This window comes from Eretmochelys imbricata, chromosome 6, assembly GCF_965152235.1.
Source record: "Eretmochelys imbricata isolate rEreImb1 chromosome 6, rEreImb1.hap1, whole genome shotgun sequence".
In the NCBI taxonomy this organism is placed as follows: domain Eukaryota; kingdom Metazoa; phylum Chordata; order Testudines; family Cheloniidae; genus Eretmochelys; species Eretmochelys imbricata.
The window spans coordinates 40,919,929-40,937,028 of record NC_135577.1 but is presented as its reverse complement, the minus strand read 5'-3'; the positions used below and the strand labels follow the sequence as shown (position 1 = coordinate 40,937,028).

Sequence of the window (17,100 nt, the reverse complement as noted above, 5' to 3'; positions counted from 1 at the left end):
CAAGATTTTAAATATCTGAAGTGCCTTCCAAAATCTGATCGGGACGGTGTGGAACTTACTTTCAGAAGTGTTAAAAGAGCAACAGTCCCATGCGGAAACTACAGAACCCGAACCACCAAAAAAGAAAATCAGCGTTCTGCTGGTGGCATCTGACTCAGATGATGAAAATGAACATGTGTTGGTCTGTACTGCTTTGGATCATTATCGAGCAGAACCCACACCAGCATGGATGCATGTCCTCTGGAATGGTGGTTGAAGCATGAAGGGACATATGAATCTTTAGCACATCTGGCATGTAAATATCTTGCAATGCCAGCTACAAGAGTGCCATGCGAATGCCTGTTCTCATTTTCAGGTGACGTAAACAAGAAGCAGGCAGCATTATCTCCTGCAAATGTAAACAAACTTGTTTGTCTGAGCGATTGTACAAGAAGTAGGACTGAGCGGACTTGTAGACTCTAAACTTTTACATTGTTTTATTTTTGAATGCAGTTATTTTTTGTACATAATTCTACATTTGTAAGATCAACTTTCATGATAAAGAGATTGCACTACAGTACTTGTATTAAGTAAATTGAAAAATATTATTTATTTTATTTTTACAGTGCAAATATTTGTAATAAAAATAAATATAAAGTGATCACTGTACACTTCGTACTCTGTGTTGTAATTGAAATCAATATATTTGAAAATGTGGAAAACATCCAAAAATATTTATAAAAATAGTATTCTATTATTATTTAACAGCACGATTAATTGAGATTAATTTTTTTAATCGCTTGATAGCCATAATAAGGGATGTTTATTTCCTAACTGATTTTGTGGGTGTCATCATGGCTTTCTGTTCTAGGGATGAAGGCATTATTGACGAGGGTGGATTGATTTAAATAATCACTTTTAATCTTGTTTTGTATCAGTCCATTTCCTAAAGAAAGGTTGATTTGCATTGGTAGGAAACCATTAAAATATGTTGATATCTTTTGATAATTCTTTTTTGCTAACCAAGAGGATCCGCTATATCTATACATCTTTATTTAAGCTGTTATATAGATAGTTTTAGTTTTCACTTTTTTATTATGTTAGAATGGTGCATGTCTTATTTACTAGATGATGGGGTTTTGGGGGTTTTTTTTTTTTTTACTCTTGATTTTGTCAAGGTTTATTTGGAGAATTTGGAATTTTTACAAATGCACAAACAACATTTAAAATTTGTTTTTTATTAGTTAAATAAAATACTTTAACATAAAAGTGCTGGCTGCATAAGGAAAAATGGTTTTGTCAAACTATCCCTACAACAATTAGAAAATTAAAATGGATTTATCAAAAATAAAATACTAATCTGTAATTAGTGAATTGAACTAATTGTTTCTGGTCACCATGTCCGTCAAGACTTTAGAACTAAGATATCTCATTCTCCCGTACCCAGTCTTATTCATCAATTGGAAGAGGAAAACAAGCTTTTCAACCTTTTCATCTCCCAGTCTGTTTCTTAACCTTGAAATAACAATCACTGAACTGAACTAGTTAAATAAACTGAAAATAAGTAAATATACACTCTGCATGTGCAGAAGAGGCTATTGCTGACAAACGTCGATTTATCACTTCATCAAACTCTGGTTCCAGGTACTTTTGCGGTGACTTGCACCTGTTCAGTGGTTTGACTTTCTTTAAAACTTTCGCATCAAACATATGCTGCTTAATACAGTTTTTAGTTTAATTTAAATTATTTTAATAGAGTCTACTAAGTTTAAACCTTAATATGGGCTATCATAATTTCAGATTTAATTTAAATAGGTTTATATTTAAAAAGAGAAATGTATTTAATTTACATTTTTTTAAAAAATAGATATTTTTAATTGATTTTTATCCGCCTTGTTGTAGGTACCAGTCCTGTTTTCCTCTCTTTAATCTAGGACTTTGGGGCAGGAGAGTTAATTACTCCCCCTGTCTCATCACTGCTGAAAAGCTGTTCCCTGTAGAAGTGGTAGTTCCTGCTCCTATCTTCCCAGTATCCCTTTGTGGCTCCCTTATAGCAACAGCAAAGCTCCTGGAGGGTGTCTAAATCTCTCTGATACTTTTCATAATAGATACAAACGGTCTGTTTAACTGACCCTGAGCCACCATTTTTATTGTTGTTGTTTTTACAGTGAGAGTTAGGGACATAATGACAATTTGGTTCCCACTGTGCTCATACTTCTGTAGCTGATCATTACACCCAATTAGAAGAAAAGCATCTTTAGCATACAGAAGATTGTCACAGTTATATATAATTATATCCACTTACTCACTATACCATGTTACAAATTCCAACTGTATAAAGAAGCGTTTGCTTGCTTCTCACACAATAAAAGAAAATAAATTATGTCTCTTAAATCAGATAATGTAGGCCTAATCCTACAGTCTGATCTGTATGGAAGTAAATGGAGCTCCAGGCAAGCCCAGGGATCTGCCCACGTGGATCTGATTGCAGGATCAGGGCATATGTTTGTAAAATGGCTGGTTATGTTAGTATGTCTATATTTCTAGTGCAGAAGCACAAATCCATATCATGTTTGTGTTAGCAATTTTGTAGTAATGACAGGCTAATTTCCTACCATGAACATCTCTACTGGTTTGATACCAAATAGGTTACATACTTTTAAAATCCAGTTTAATCCATTATTTAGAACAAGAAAGCCTGTTTCTATAATAATGTTGATAAAAATAAGGAGTTCAGATGTAAGAGATTCAGACTAGGCAATCAACAAGAAAAAGATGGTAAAGTTGGTTACTCATGAGCACCATTCATTTCTGCATACTTTTTAATACTCTGTACTGGTAACTGTGTATAGTAATTATATATTCTATTAACTAAAACTGAAAGGGATAGTATGGGATATTTCAGTGTAGAATTGCAAACAAATCATCCAGTAAAATCACCAATCAATGGTCAAATCAGCAGCTTTGTCTATACACTTTTCTGCACAGTTCTAACAGCTATAAAATCCCACACTATCTGGTTATAATCTTATTTCTGTAAACAAAATTAAACTATTGTTTCTATGTTAGTTTCATATCTGTAAATTAACTCTCAATCTTTTAGATGCAACTCACTAGTGTACATATTTGGAAATAGATTAGACTTATTACAAATGTTGTTCAGAATAGCATTGTTAGTTAACATCAGTTGTGCTTCATTTCTTGGAAGTTTCATTTTCTGTAAAGTACTCACTATTCAGAGTCGTCTGGCTCTCTCCACTGAGCAAGTCTGATTTATAGCTTGTCCCCTTGACCCATCAGAACATGGAAATGACTAGTATTTTCCTCCTCCTCCTTCCAATTCAAAACTAGTCCTGTTTTGGGTCAGTGTTCCTGTTTGAAGTCTGTTCTACTCCATAGGAATAGACAATAACATTGAGCCAGTAACGGATGAGGCAGGACTTCCTGGCATAAGACAGAAATTCTCAGAATGCACTGAAACTCTACAGAGAATTCTATAACAGGTAGAAAATTAAACTCACGGAGGAAAAAACAATCAGCTGGGGTCATTTTTCTTAACTTGAAGGCTGCTGCTATGACTAGTCTACATTTTGAGCTGACTAGTACCAAAATGCAACTGTCTCTTTTGCACATGGATTTTTAGTTTCTTCCTGAGATTGTTACTAAGGGAAAAGTAACTGATCTGTGTAAAACACTAATTAAGCACATTTTGTTTTCAGGGATACAGAACCAGGTGCCTGGAAACTGTAGGAGTCTGGATAGGAGAGTCCTTGAATTCTGTAACTGTTTATTAAAAAGTTCATCTTATCATCTGTAGACTATATAAGGCACCATTAGTTTTAATTTGAACATTTTAACCCCTTAATTTCTTGCAGCAGTAAGTCCAACGGTATGCTGAATTCTTCCCTGTAATTTGTTATAGTCACATTTCCCTGAACAATGTAGTAATTTATGCCAGTAAAGAAATATAATCAATTAAAAGAATATATTCTCTCTGGATGACAGTAAGATATTACATAATACAATGGAACTTTTAAAAATGATTTGTTAAAATAATTCTACATTTTTGCAACAAGGTGTTATTCATTTAACACATAATGCAAAACTGAAGTTAAATAAAAATAAAATACACCACCATTTAGTTAGTGTGTGTCTCCGATAAGATCTCATGCTTTGCTGGAGATCTATAGCTGTATCTATAGCAGAATGATGACATCCAGTGCCATTTGTTGCAAATATATTGACATCACATCTTTCATGTGAAATTCTATATATCCAAACACTTCTCTGAAGATGAACTGTAGGTATTCTTTCCCCATGAAATTAACTAAGGCTCAGCCTACTCTACAAAGCTTTGCCAGCATAGCTATGTCCGCTAAGGGTGTGAAAAAATCACATACCCTTGCTGACAAAGGTATACTGACAAAACTCCCGGTGTAGATGCAACTGTGCCAGCAGAAAAGTGCTTCTTTTGGCATAGCAGTGTCATTCGGGGAGGTAATGTAGCTGTACACCAGCTGAATTCCTTTTGTTGGTTTATGCTGTGTCCCCACTAAGGGGGTCTGCCAGCATATAGCTATACCAGCAAGTGATCTAGAGGAACGAGTACTGGGCTGGGAGCTGGGACCTCTAAATTCTAATCCTGGCTCTTCACTTACTGCATGTCCTTGGTCAAGTTACTTAACCTCTTTTAACTTAGTTTCTCTAATCCCCTCTCCTTATTGGCCTTAAGGCTCTCTTAAACCAAAATAAGAGTGTTTGCACTAGGGGTTGCACCAATTTAATTATAAGCCAGTTTACTATTAAAATCAGTATAATTTTCTGGTATAGATAAGGCTTAAATGTTAATTTTAACACTGCAGTGATTCCAACTTCTAGATGAAGATTCCGTGTTAGGGTAGATGTTTCAGGAATCCAAAGCATGCTGTACTCATTCCTGTCACATGCTCCCACTAAAGCAGCAGCAACATTTCGGGGAGGGAGCTTGCATTTTTTGGAGCCAGCTGCAGTGTTGCCAGCTGTCATGATTTCATCGCAAGTCTTGCAATATTTGATACTTTTCATAAAACTCCAGCTCCTGGATTCATGTGATTGCATGAGACCGTTTCTAGTCCTTGTGTTTCTAGAGAAAAGTTTGAAAACATGAATCCTAAAATATATCAGAAGGCAACTAAAAATAAATTAAAAAGATATTATTTTTAAAAATTGTGTGGAATTTTATGCCAATTGCATGTATTTTTTTGGGCCTCACTCATGGTTTTTGAACATGTGGTATTGGCAATACTACAACAACAGGGGCCTGAGGGATACTTTCGAAAACATTCTTAATTAACGAGAACACATGCAGCTAAGGAGAGTTACTATGCTTCACTTGAGGTTTTGTTCTAGAGCTACCACTGTCTGAACTTAAAGGACAGTTGAGTATCTCTACTCATACAATCCTTTGCATTCCGCTATCAAGGGAATTAATTAATTGTAGGAGTTTTGTTCTGTTTGTTCTGGGAATTGGATGACAGAGACCTTCTAAAGCATGTTATAAAAAGGGGAACTGAAAGGCCGATGAGAAAACTGCTACATATAATTGCCATTCACCTCTGAGTCAGTAGTTTAACTAACTCCGATTAAGAGTGCCCAAAAGTCACTACTGTTCTACAGCTTTTTGGTGCCCCTGTATAAAATGGGATGGACAGATCCTCATTTAAAAAAAGAAATCAAAACAAAACAGTATGCCACAGCAATACCTTATTTCTATACCTTGAAGAGAGTTCAGGGTTTTTGTATGGTGGATGTAGCTCACTACTTCACCTGGAAATCAAATTTTATGATTAATAAAATCTGTCTGAAGAAAATATGGGAACATATGAATTTAGTTGGGTGTCAGCAATTAGGGCTGCTTCAGATACTCCTTTGGGAAGGAGGGGAAAGAAGAAGGCACCTCTAAATCTTAATTAGGATTTTCAGGGTCTTTTTTATTTTCATTTAAAGAAGTTTAGGTCAAGGAATAGACCTATGAGAAGGGCTAGAGGGGGGTTCGACACTTTTGAGGATATCTTAGACCCCTTTGGCTATCTAGCTACTATCATTTCCTTCTTTAATCTTAAAATTTTTAAGGGCTTGCTCTTTACTGACCTCCCCCGATCCCCATTCCAATTTTCTAGTAACAGACAGTGCTTTGTGTTTGTCTTCCTCTGTGACTTATTTTTCATTCATGTGTACCCTCTGACTAAGCAACGTATTCATTTAAAACTTTCTTAATTGTAAGTGCTCAAAATTGTATTAAATTTTTGAACTGATGTCAAAGTTCAAATTTTTGCATGCAGATGTGGAGGGGAGTTAAACAAAGACAGTCTTTGTTGAGGTTTTCAATTTAAAATAAATAGGGTTCCCACATCTTAAAACATTTGCAGTATTAAAACTGTGAGACTAAGTCCTATCAAAAGACTATCTCGTATCTTGGGAGCAAATGGAGAATTTAACTCTGTTAATTTAAAGTACCTATATTATAACGCACTAATTATAATTACAATGCAAATTTATCCTCCTGTAATGGTATAAAAACAGAAAAGTTTATTTTTGAAATATTCCCGACTATTGTTGGATAACAAATTTGTTAATGAGATTGGGTGTGTTTTCCTTTCTGAGCAGTGTAGAGAAAATAGTCAGTAGTCTGATAGCTAAAGTACAGGACTAACCATCAGAAGTCTGGGTTTTATTCTTGGCTCTTATAGACTGAGGTGGGTTGCTGTAAAACTTCTCTGTGACCCATCTGTAAAATTAAGATGATAATGCTTCCCTACTTCATAGGTGTATGGAGGCCTAATTTATTGATATTTTTAAAGCACTTACAGATTCTTGGATGGAAGGAGCAATAGAATGCAAAGTAAAATAAAGAATTGTAAACAATCAAAACTGCCTGCTGGATTCCTGGCTAGGTTGTTTTTTTAATGGAGGAACCAAAGATGACAGCTGTGATATATGAAAAGGCCTGAGTCCCTTGAGATGTTACTTTTAAAGCCAGTCAAAAAAAGTCACTTTTCTGTGTGTTCGTATATTGCAGTCTCATAGCTGATTGACTGAGTGAGGCTTTTAGATTTGTATGTAAAATATTTTATGATTGGTTGCTTTCAATATTTTAACTTCTCTGAAAATAATGGTCAGTTTTCCAGCAATCTGATTGATTGAGAAGTTCTCTTTTGGTGGAATTTTTGCATAATTCAAAATCCTTTTTGCTTTTATGCTCTGTTTAAGAGTGCTTTGGAAAACTTTCCTGAACTGACAGTAATCACTCGCGATTCTAAAACAAAAAGTGGAGGAGCTGCTCTTTCTAAAATCAGAATGAATGGTAAAGCTTACAACAAGAAAACACTGAGGACTTCCAAATCAACCACTAAGTTAGCACACGTAAGTGTTTAGAAGATTCATCACTGCTTCCATCTTATTTCTAACATGATAGATTAAAAAAAAATACTTTAAAGGATTGCATTTTGTTGGTAATTAGTTTTTTTTTGGCAAATATATAAAAAAGATAAAATTTTAAACATTTTAATTAAGTAATTTTAAAAATAATGATTTGTTTGAAATCTACAGCATATTAAATCACTTGTCTTGGTGGCCTGTTTCCTTTTATCATTAAACCGTTATAGATATAGGGTTGCCAGGTGTCCAGTTTTTGATCAGAACAGCTGATCAAAAATGGACCCTGGGAGCTGTGGTCAGCACTGCTGACTGGGTCATTAAAAGTCCAGTTGGTGCAGGGCTGGCAAGCTCCTTACCCGGCTCTGGGTGGCTCACAGCATGTCCCTCCAGCTCCTAGGGGTAGGGTGGCCACAGGGGTTCCGCATGCTGCCCCGACCCTGAGCACTGGCTCCACAGCTTCCATTGGCTATGGTTCCCGGCCAGTGGGAGTTGCGGGGGCTGTTCCTGCAGGTGGGAGCAGCATGGAGCCCCCTGGCCGCTCCTCCACCCAAGAGCCGGAGAGACATGTCGCCGCTTCCCGGTAGCCACCGGAGGTAAGCACCACCCGGAGCTTGCACCCTAAACCCTCTCCTGCACCCCAATCCCCTGCCCCAGCCCTGAGCCCCCTCCTGCATTTTGAATTCCTTGGCCCTAGCCCCACCCCAAAGCCCACATCCCCAGCCGAGCCCTCACCCACTCCCGCACCCAAACCCCCTGCTCCAGCCTCGAGCCTTCTCCCACACCCTGAACCCCTCATTTCTTCCACCCTGGAGCCCACACCCTCAGTCCACAGCCTGTACTCCCTCCCACAGCCCAGCCCCTTACCTTAGCCTGGAGCCCACCCCACCCAAAACCCCTCATCCCCAGCCCCACCCCAGAGCCAGCACTCCCAGCTGGACCCATCACCTCCTCCTGCTCCCCAAACCCTTGCCCCAGATCAGTGAAAATGAGTGAGCAAGTGAGTGAGGGTGGGGGAGAGCGAGCAACCCCGGGGGGGAGGGGAATGGAGTGAATGGGGTGGGGCCTTGGAGAAGGGGTCGGGGTTCAGGGCAGGGCAAGGGTGTTCAGTTTTCTGCAATTAGAAAGTTGGCAACTCTATGTAGTTTATTCCAAATAGGTAAGCAAAATGTGGTGCACATATTAAAATAATATTCCACACAACAATTCTTGAATGGAATCATGTGCGTATGTAAATAATGTATTTAGGGCCACATTGGGTACGTCAACATAGAGATCAAAAACCCGCAGTTGGCCCAGATCAGCTGACACAGGGCTCGGCTTTGGGGCTGAAAAATTGCTATGTAGATGTTCCGGGCTTGGGCTGGAGCCCGAGCTCAGGGAGTCTGCAATTTTTAGTCCCTCAGCTTGAGTCCCGCAAGCCCAAGTCAGCTGACCTGGGCCAGCTGCAGCTGTGCCACTTATCTTTTATTCCTGTGTAGACATACCCAACATGGCCTGTCCTGTATGCCTAAGCAAGGAATTAAGGAAGTATAAGGCAACCTCTTACTCCCCTGTGCAATCTGCTCACATCACAGGTAGCAGGAGGAAACAGTCTCCTTGGTGCTGCTGCTACCCCTCTTGCACAGGCAGGAGGAGGGAATGGGCTCAGCCTTAGATGGTGGCCCTCCCATCTCCATAGTGTAACAGGCAGCACATATGTGCTAGCAGGCACATGTTAGACCACGTTTAGGTCTGGTTCAGGGTACATTCCCCCACCCCCGCCCCTCATCTCTCCCCACCATAGCCAAGGAGGAATACAGGACAGCTTCTAGCAGAGCACAATATGTTGCCCCTACATGCTGCTTGTGGCAGTTTAGCCTCTAATATTAACATTTACTTAAAGTTAATGTAGTTTTCTACTGTAAACTGTACAATAGCTGTTACTACATGGACAAATAAATATTTCCACTGGAGAAACTTTAATTTGATCATAAGGCACCTCATAGGGCAGGCATATAAACAAATTAATTCTTTGTTGTAGCTTCTCATTTATCTCCAGTGACAGAAGTTGTTTTATACCTTATTGTTAAAAAGAATATTGAAAAGAAATATTAGAGAAATACATGCAACTCATATTTGTGGCTAAGAACAGTCTTAACTAGATTTTACAGGATGCTGGCAGACATACCTAAAGCAAGTTTAGCTAACATCAGTAAATGCAGGAGGTGCCACCAACCAGTGAATATATTCCACATATTTTTGTACTTTTTGGAAAGAAAAAACTATCGCAGCAATATATGCAAGCTCTTTCCACAGTTCCTAAGATCTGCCCTTCTCCAAAAATCTATACAGAATTTGATAGATTAAGTGAACACCAAGAAAGAGCTATATCTTTTGCTATTTTTAGAGATGTCAGTAATACTTGAAAAATGGCAAGCTAACACACCTTCCATATATTCAGAGTGGTGGAAAGAACTATTAAACCCAGCTTTGAAGAAGACATTAAATTTACATGAGAAACAAAGTGGGTAAGGGTATACTAATTTTGGTGTCACATATGTCTTGATGCCATTTCAGACATGATGATAGTTACCTTTTATTTCTGAATTGCTAAAATTGACATGATCCATTTGGTAATAAGAAGTCTATCTTGGAACAAATATCATTAATTTGCCTAAAAATAACTATTTTCTCTGCAGGAGTTTACTGTAGATCCAGAAAAAATACAGTTGTACTCTTTGTATCACTCACTCCATCATTACAAATACCACATATATCTGACGTGTAAAGAGGAGGTGAGTATTGTTCTGCTTCTTATATGTGGCATTATTATTAGATTAATTAAGTAGTAGTGCAGAAAGTTAAATTATCTGTATATAACAGCATTTTAAAAACATCAGTGTAAGGCAGCTAAATGTGTTTCTGATTTTAACCCAACCAAAGTAATGATTCTATTGGAACTGTTAGAAACTTTTTCCAGCCAATACAAAGTAATCATCAGCTGACATTAGTGCGTGATCATTTTCTATTCTGCATGAGGCTATGTGTTAAAATAGGGAATACTATGGAAGTGACTCCGCAGTTAAGCCTGTGTTGGCATTAGTATATAACTTGATTAAAATTTTCTCTTTTGAATTTTAGTAAATTGAAATTAATTTGTATATTTGGGACAGTAACTCTTCCTCGGACAACTGGATTTTCTATGTAACTTCTTTAGTAGAATATTAACCTTAATAGAAGAAACATTTAAAAACACCAATTTTTAAAAATATTCTATTTTTCTCCCAGTTCTTCAATCCCTCTAACTAAACAGTCACAGTCCCCACAGACTCCAGATTCCTCTCTTACTCTATCTCGCCAACATACACGCTTTGCATCCTCACATACACACAACTCTGATAACATTTTGGACATAAGGTTTTTTTTTTTTTTTAATTAAACACATATGCTTATTGACCTGATTGAGTTTCATCAAGATTAAGTGACAAAACTGCTCAGACCAGCAGCTGTTTCTCTTTTATGACATGACTTGCCACCTGTGCTGTTCACAAACCCTTGGTGAGGTAGGCTAGGTAGCCAGAGGCATGAGGATTGTGCTCTGTGGATGAGAGGCACCTTGAGAGGCCCACAAGGTTTGAATAGGGATGCTGGAAGATAGACTGTATGGGACTTTGGGAGATGCAGGGTGTTTTAGCAGACGTGGGGGATCTGGAGGCAAAAGTCTTTGAGGCGGGGAAAGGAGAGCCTGAGATTGGGGTGTCTGTGGTTGTGCTGAGAGTCGGGATAAGAGGTAGCCTATTGCCTCTGCATAAGGCATTGGCATATCAAGATTTTCCTATGATATTTCTTCCTCAGTGAACAGAGGCCACAACTACCAATAGAGCCCTTAGGTGCCAGTGCTTGGATGCAAATGCACTGAGTTCCTTACACACATGCACACACTCTCATACGCGCCCAGGCCATGTACAGCCTTGGTTCCACCTCCAAACACACTAATAACTCACCACTCAGTTCTGCAAGCCCACTATTCAGCAGCACTGTGGGGACCTCTGAGAGTAGCTGCCTAATGCTCATAGTATTTCTATCTTGTAACAAGGTAAAAGGGAGAGAGGGAGGGAAAAAAGCATAGTACGAAGGGAGCATGGAAGGAAGTCAGGCTTGCACTAGATTGGGTCTGCAGCAAGAGAAGTGGAACTCAATTCTGATGGTTCATGAAACCCTGGACAATAAGGATGCAAGGGTTGGTGAGGACTTAACTATTGATATCCTGCCTCTTTTATAGATGTGTTTATGTTATGTACACTGGAGTATTTTTAACAGGTTTTTAACACATTTTTGGGGGGAATATATAATAGGTTAGACTTAATAGACGGCCCTGGACAAATAAAGCTTGGCTAAGAATTCCTGCCACTTTGCATACATTAGCATAGGGATCAAGGGAGGGTTTAAGAGCTGCATGCTACATTTTAAATGAGTAACAGAGGCAGGCTAATATGTTTTTTTTCTCTCTCTTAAATAGATTTCTTCTGTTCAGAAAAAGAGCGCAGATCTAGGACAGGAGGAGATTGTTCAGCTGTGCATGAAAAATATAAAATGGGTGGAGGATCTTTTTGAAAAGTTTGGTGAACTTTTGAATCATGTACAGCAGAAGTGTTCATAACAAACTTTCTTCAGAATCTCACATTTTTTCTACAGCACTAACCTGATGGAAAAGAAAGCTCAGAGAAAGGCTCTGATTCTCTTACAATACCAGACTACGTTCTTATTCATAGGCATTTTATTTCTCTTATGGAACTTTGTACTTTGGCTCCTACTAAGGAAAAGTGATGCTGCCAAGAAAATGAGTCTTTTAGAGATGGATGTAAACATAAACATCACCACATTTTAACCTGAATAATGATTTTTCTATTTTGTAAACTATTGGGTAACTTAGTTTTATTTTCAGAAATGTTTTTGACAAATGATAAAGCATGCACTAAGTATAATTTTTTCTTTACTGCTATAGAGATAATAACACTTAAAATACTATGGCTATTTCCGACTCTGGTGAACACCAAAAAGAGTCAGGGCTGGGGTAAACTAATATTTGCATTTCTGTCTAGCCATGAAATTTAGAGTATTATGCATTTTGTAAACAGAGCTGGTGTGACATCAAATTCTGTATACAAATATTGCCATCATAAAATTCAGAAATGTCATTATGCTTTATGGACTCCTTTTACTATTATCATGTTCAGGAGACTGAACATGGAGTTGGTGCAATCCTATGACTGCTTTTTGTGTCAAATTATATTGTAATGAAAGACAATGACCTTAACTATTTTCCCTGTTTTGAAGAAAAATATTTTCCTTTATACTGTGTTTTTTGTTTTTTCTTTTGGAAAAAAAAATTCAATTGTACATTTTATCTCACTGATAGTTGTATTTTTCACAGAGAAAATATTGTGGTTAAAGTTGTTTCATGTATCTTTGTAATACACTTTACATTGTTTTCAGTAAATCTTATTCATTTATATGTTGATTTCATATTGTAAACTATATATCTTGAGGTAACCCTTTTTGTTTATACAGGTTTTCTTCAGTGTTAACCAGAATAATGCATAATAGACTAGTTTTGCTTTAAGTGTAGTTGTGTTAGACACTGCAGTTATTTTCTCATACGTGAAAATAAATTTCTTACTAAACTAGCCCCTGATTAACTGAGAGTTTAAATGAAAAGCTACTACACTTTATCTTCTGGTCAACAAAGATTTATGATTGTGAATAGACTATATGCAGTGTTAAACACAGCTTACATAGTTGTTTTTAGAACTGGCAGTGGCAGAGTTATCCTCTTTTTGGTGCCTTTTAGATCTTCAGACATACTTTTGTAGCATCCCTCCCATCCAGTTTCTTAACAGTTTGTAGTGCCACTAGTCCCACTCAGACAACGAATGTAATAGGCTCAAAACAGGAGAACATTTTCTTTAAGTTTGCCAACAGAATGCCTTACTTTCAGTCATTCAAACCGTATACGTGCTGGGGCCCAAAAGAAATAGACATGTCATTCTTTCCTCAGATAATGTTTTTTTGTTTTGTTTTTTAATTCTTTTATCCTTTAACTGCCACTTAGTGCCTTAATTTCAACCAGGAAACAGGGTGCACCATTCATTGGCCAAATAGGACATGCTTGTATACAATGTGGTTTGTTTTCCAGTTTTCTGTTTTGGTCCTATTTAGCTGCTAATATATTCAGTAGACCTTAGAATTGTAAAGAATATAATGAAGAGATGTGAAAATGAAATGATATCCTCTTGATTAATCAAATTAGGGTTTCAAAAATCAAAATGTTTGTCATTTTAACTGATAGAGTTAGATCCTTGTTAAGTTGGATGTTTGCCATGTTTCCAAAGGTTTCATCTTGTTAAAAGCAATAATTCTCCTTAAGGTTTGTACCCACATTAGTATGAACAGACTGACTGAACAATGGAAGTCAGTAAATGCCCCTTGTTTACGTTAAAGCTTCTTCATACTGTACCTGCTTTAAAAAGGCAGTTTATTACCATGGCATGAGGTGCGTTGTGTTACTGCTATGCATACTATAATCACAGGGAGCAGTATGGATTTTGACTTAGGAGGTGTAGAATGTTAAGAAGCATCATGCAGGTAATTTGCTCTTTCAGTGAAAAGGAGGGAGTTGATGTGTGATAGGGTAGGAGAGCTGCTATATTTCTCTCATGCAGTACTGAATCTGGAATGAACTGCTTCATCTCCCCCCCGATTTTGTAATTAAACTAATGAGGTGGTACCAATCAGCAATGTTACAAACATGAATAGTATTCATTTAAAATCTGTTAATTTAAATATGAACACTAAACTATATAGACATTTACCTAGAATATTCATTAATCTATCATTTAAAAATAAAAGCATGATAACATAGATTGAGCGAACAATATGGTTGGCTCTTTGGTTATACAGCAAAGTACTAGTCAGAACTTGTTAGCCACAGGTGCCTTCCTAATACACCCATGAAAAAAACAAATGGAAGACATTTCTACATTTTTAATTTTATATGTTTCTACTTTATGCTTCCTGTAGGAGCCTGAATGGAAGTTTTAAGAAACCAGTCATTTCAGCCCAAGCCCCAGACTAAGCCCTCAGACTATTGGAAGCTAAGCAGTGGTTTATGGAGAAGCTGGTCTTTTCATAAAAGCAGGTACATTGAAAAGAAAAAGGGATGGCCAGTCATTCGCAGTGCTCTGCATTGCCATGGAGGGAGACCTGGCTTCAGTTCGAGCTCTGTTTCATTCCCAAGGCCAGTTGACAAAGCAATCTGCCTATAGAAGATAGGAAGCACCCTGCATTGCTCAAAAGCGACCACTCCAGACTATTAAAGAGCAATATAAAGGAGCTCCATGTCATCCTGTCCTTGGCTAGAAAGATGGTGGTTGGGTTACTAGGCCATCAAGCTAGGATGAATTAAAAATGTGGGACTCTTAGGAATGTGAAGGACCATTCAGGCGAAATAAAACTTAGTCAATGGGAATTGAAGAGGGATTTTCATACTGAAGCAAATTTAGAAGAAATGTCCATGTACAAATTACTTTTTTTGCACAAATATCTTGCTTTGTTTTGTTGTGTGGCAATTTCAGATAACTGGTGGGTAAGAGTTAATTCTGCACCCACACCCCAATGTCCTTTCCTCCTTGATCCTGCAGTAGGGTCCAAGTCCTTTAACTTCTGTTGCCAATGAAAATTCAAGCATTTACTTGACTGCAGGAACAAATTGGAAGAGAAGATGCACTAGGAAGGAACAAACCCCTATATAGACATTTCGTTAGTTAGCAAGTAGAGAAACTAATGAAATCAAATCCATGGTAAATTATTTAGGTTTTAATTGTTCCCATTCCTCCCCCAACCAGTATGGCATCCCCCTCTCTATTGTTTTTGTTTTAATTAAAGCATAGTATTTCTGTAAAGGCAGGGTGCTCTCCAAGCTGCTACTTTCAAAGTTTTGCTAGTGAAAATCAGTGAAACCGTTGGGTTGAAAAATTGTCTCTGAAAACCTCTACGGGCTTTAGGGCCTCTAGATTCTTATCACCTCTGTCATATTTAATATATTGTTTAAATGATATACTTTTAGAAAAGGAAAATCTTCCAGTCTGTCTTCCAGTAAATGCTTTCTGTAGGGAAAATATATTTTAAATATTAAATATTTAAAGCAAATGTAAAACAAAACAAGCTAAAAATATCATCACAAGATGTCAGTGTGCAATCACTTCTGATTTTTGTTGGTAGCACTTGACATTTGGTTTCACCCCGTATCACACACCTGTGCATTATTATACAATGCACACCTTAACATATCTTACTGTTGAAGTTAATGTTAACATGTCATTGTTAACAAATGCATGTTTCTGTATATCTCCTCTACATATAGCAAAAATTAGGTTAGGACTAAGACACCTTATGCATTTTTAGTCCAGATTTTCAGGTGGTCCATAATACAATGTATGGAAATGTGAATAAGGACACAATTTTGTACCATTCATTTGATGTTATTAACTAAATCCATTAAAATGAAAACACTTTTTAAACAAAAAGTCATAATGTTCAGTGATTTATTATTAAAACATCAAAACTTGAAAAGCTAGACTGCCAAGAAAATTGGCATGTTTGAGGCATAATGCTTTCTGATCTCTCACTTAATATGAAGAAGTCTCTGTAACTGATCTAGTGTGTTTCATCATACTCTTTTGTTCAGACACATGCTATCATGTTTAACTCTTTTTAATTTTGGTTAATTTGTGTCTGGTTTCCAAATGTTTTAAATCTACTTCCACTGTAGAACTACCAGCAAGGCAGTCCCTGAACAGATGTAAAATAAGGAGATAAAAGGTTTTGGACATTGGTAAAATGGGGAGAATATATCCTTTTTGTACAGAGTGGATAACTGTACAAAGTTTTACAAATATGTCATGCCTACAGAAAGATATTGCTAGGGATTTGGTTGTCTAGTTATGGTAAAACATCATGTTTTAAACCCAAATCATCTCCCATGCATATTATTTCCATACAGGGGACTGGAAGGCCCACAAGTTTTGAATCTTTGGTCAGGAACCATGGTCTGTCCTTCTCCCAACTCCCTGTGAGCAGAAATGGGTGGCTGTTGAGAGATCTACTGGAGGCCTGGGACATCTTTGTGAAGGCCATATGCATCTGCACTGCTTACCAACCCCTGTGCAGCACAAGTCCTGCAAGACCCACACTTCCATGGAGGCCTCAACAGCTGTTGTCCTCCAAACCCCCTTGGGGAGTGGGTGAGGAGGGCTTCATATTGCAAAGGAGGGATGCTAATATTTTAATTCTGCATTCAAATGTAATGAAGCTATATTTTACAAAGGAACTTTTAAGAATGAAGGCGTAATGAGCCAGATGTGTACAACTCTCTTAAGAGGAAAGAACAATAGGGATGCAGCTCTCACTGTCAATAGTTGTGCACAATAGGTGAATAATTCAAGCTTTCAGAGAACATATTTTCCACTGGGAATTCTCCCTCACTTGGGTATCATAACAGATCTTTTATTCCTTTCCGGAGAACAGAAGAGCAGAACAAAATTTCTTAAGGCTTCTTACACAGTTTGATTTCTTGTAACAGCAAAATGATGAATACAGAGAGCAAGCAACTGAGAGAGAAGAAAAATAAAAGGTGAGTCAGGAAGAACAACAAACACAGACTCCTCA

At 37.5% G+C, this 17,100-nt stretch overlaps 1 protein-coding gene across 1 annotated transcript in view; it reads left to right on the top strand.

The window, feature by feature from the left end:
* QSER1 (glutamine and serine rich 1) overlaps positions 1–13,062 on the top strand; it is an 82,703-nt gene extending 69,641 nt beyond the window's left edge. The window contains exons 11-13 of the mRNA XM_077818456.1: positions 7,228–7,380; positions 10,074–10,169; positions 11,894–13,062. Of these exons, the coding sequence (XP_077674582.1) occupies positions 7,228–7,380; positions 10,074–10,169; positions 11,894–12,034 (390 nt within the window). The 3' untranslated portion in view covers positions 12,035–13,062. The remainder of the gene's footprint in view (positions 1–7,227; positions 7,381–10,073; positions 10,170–11,893) is intronic.
* The last annotated feature ends 4,038 nt before the right edge of the window (positions 13,063–17,100 follow it).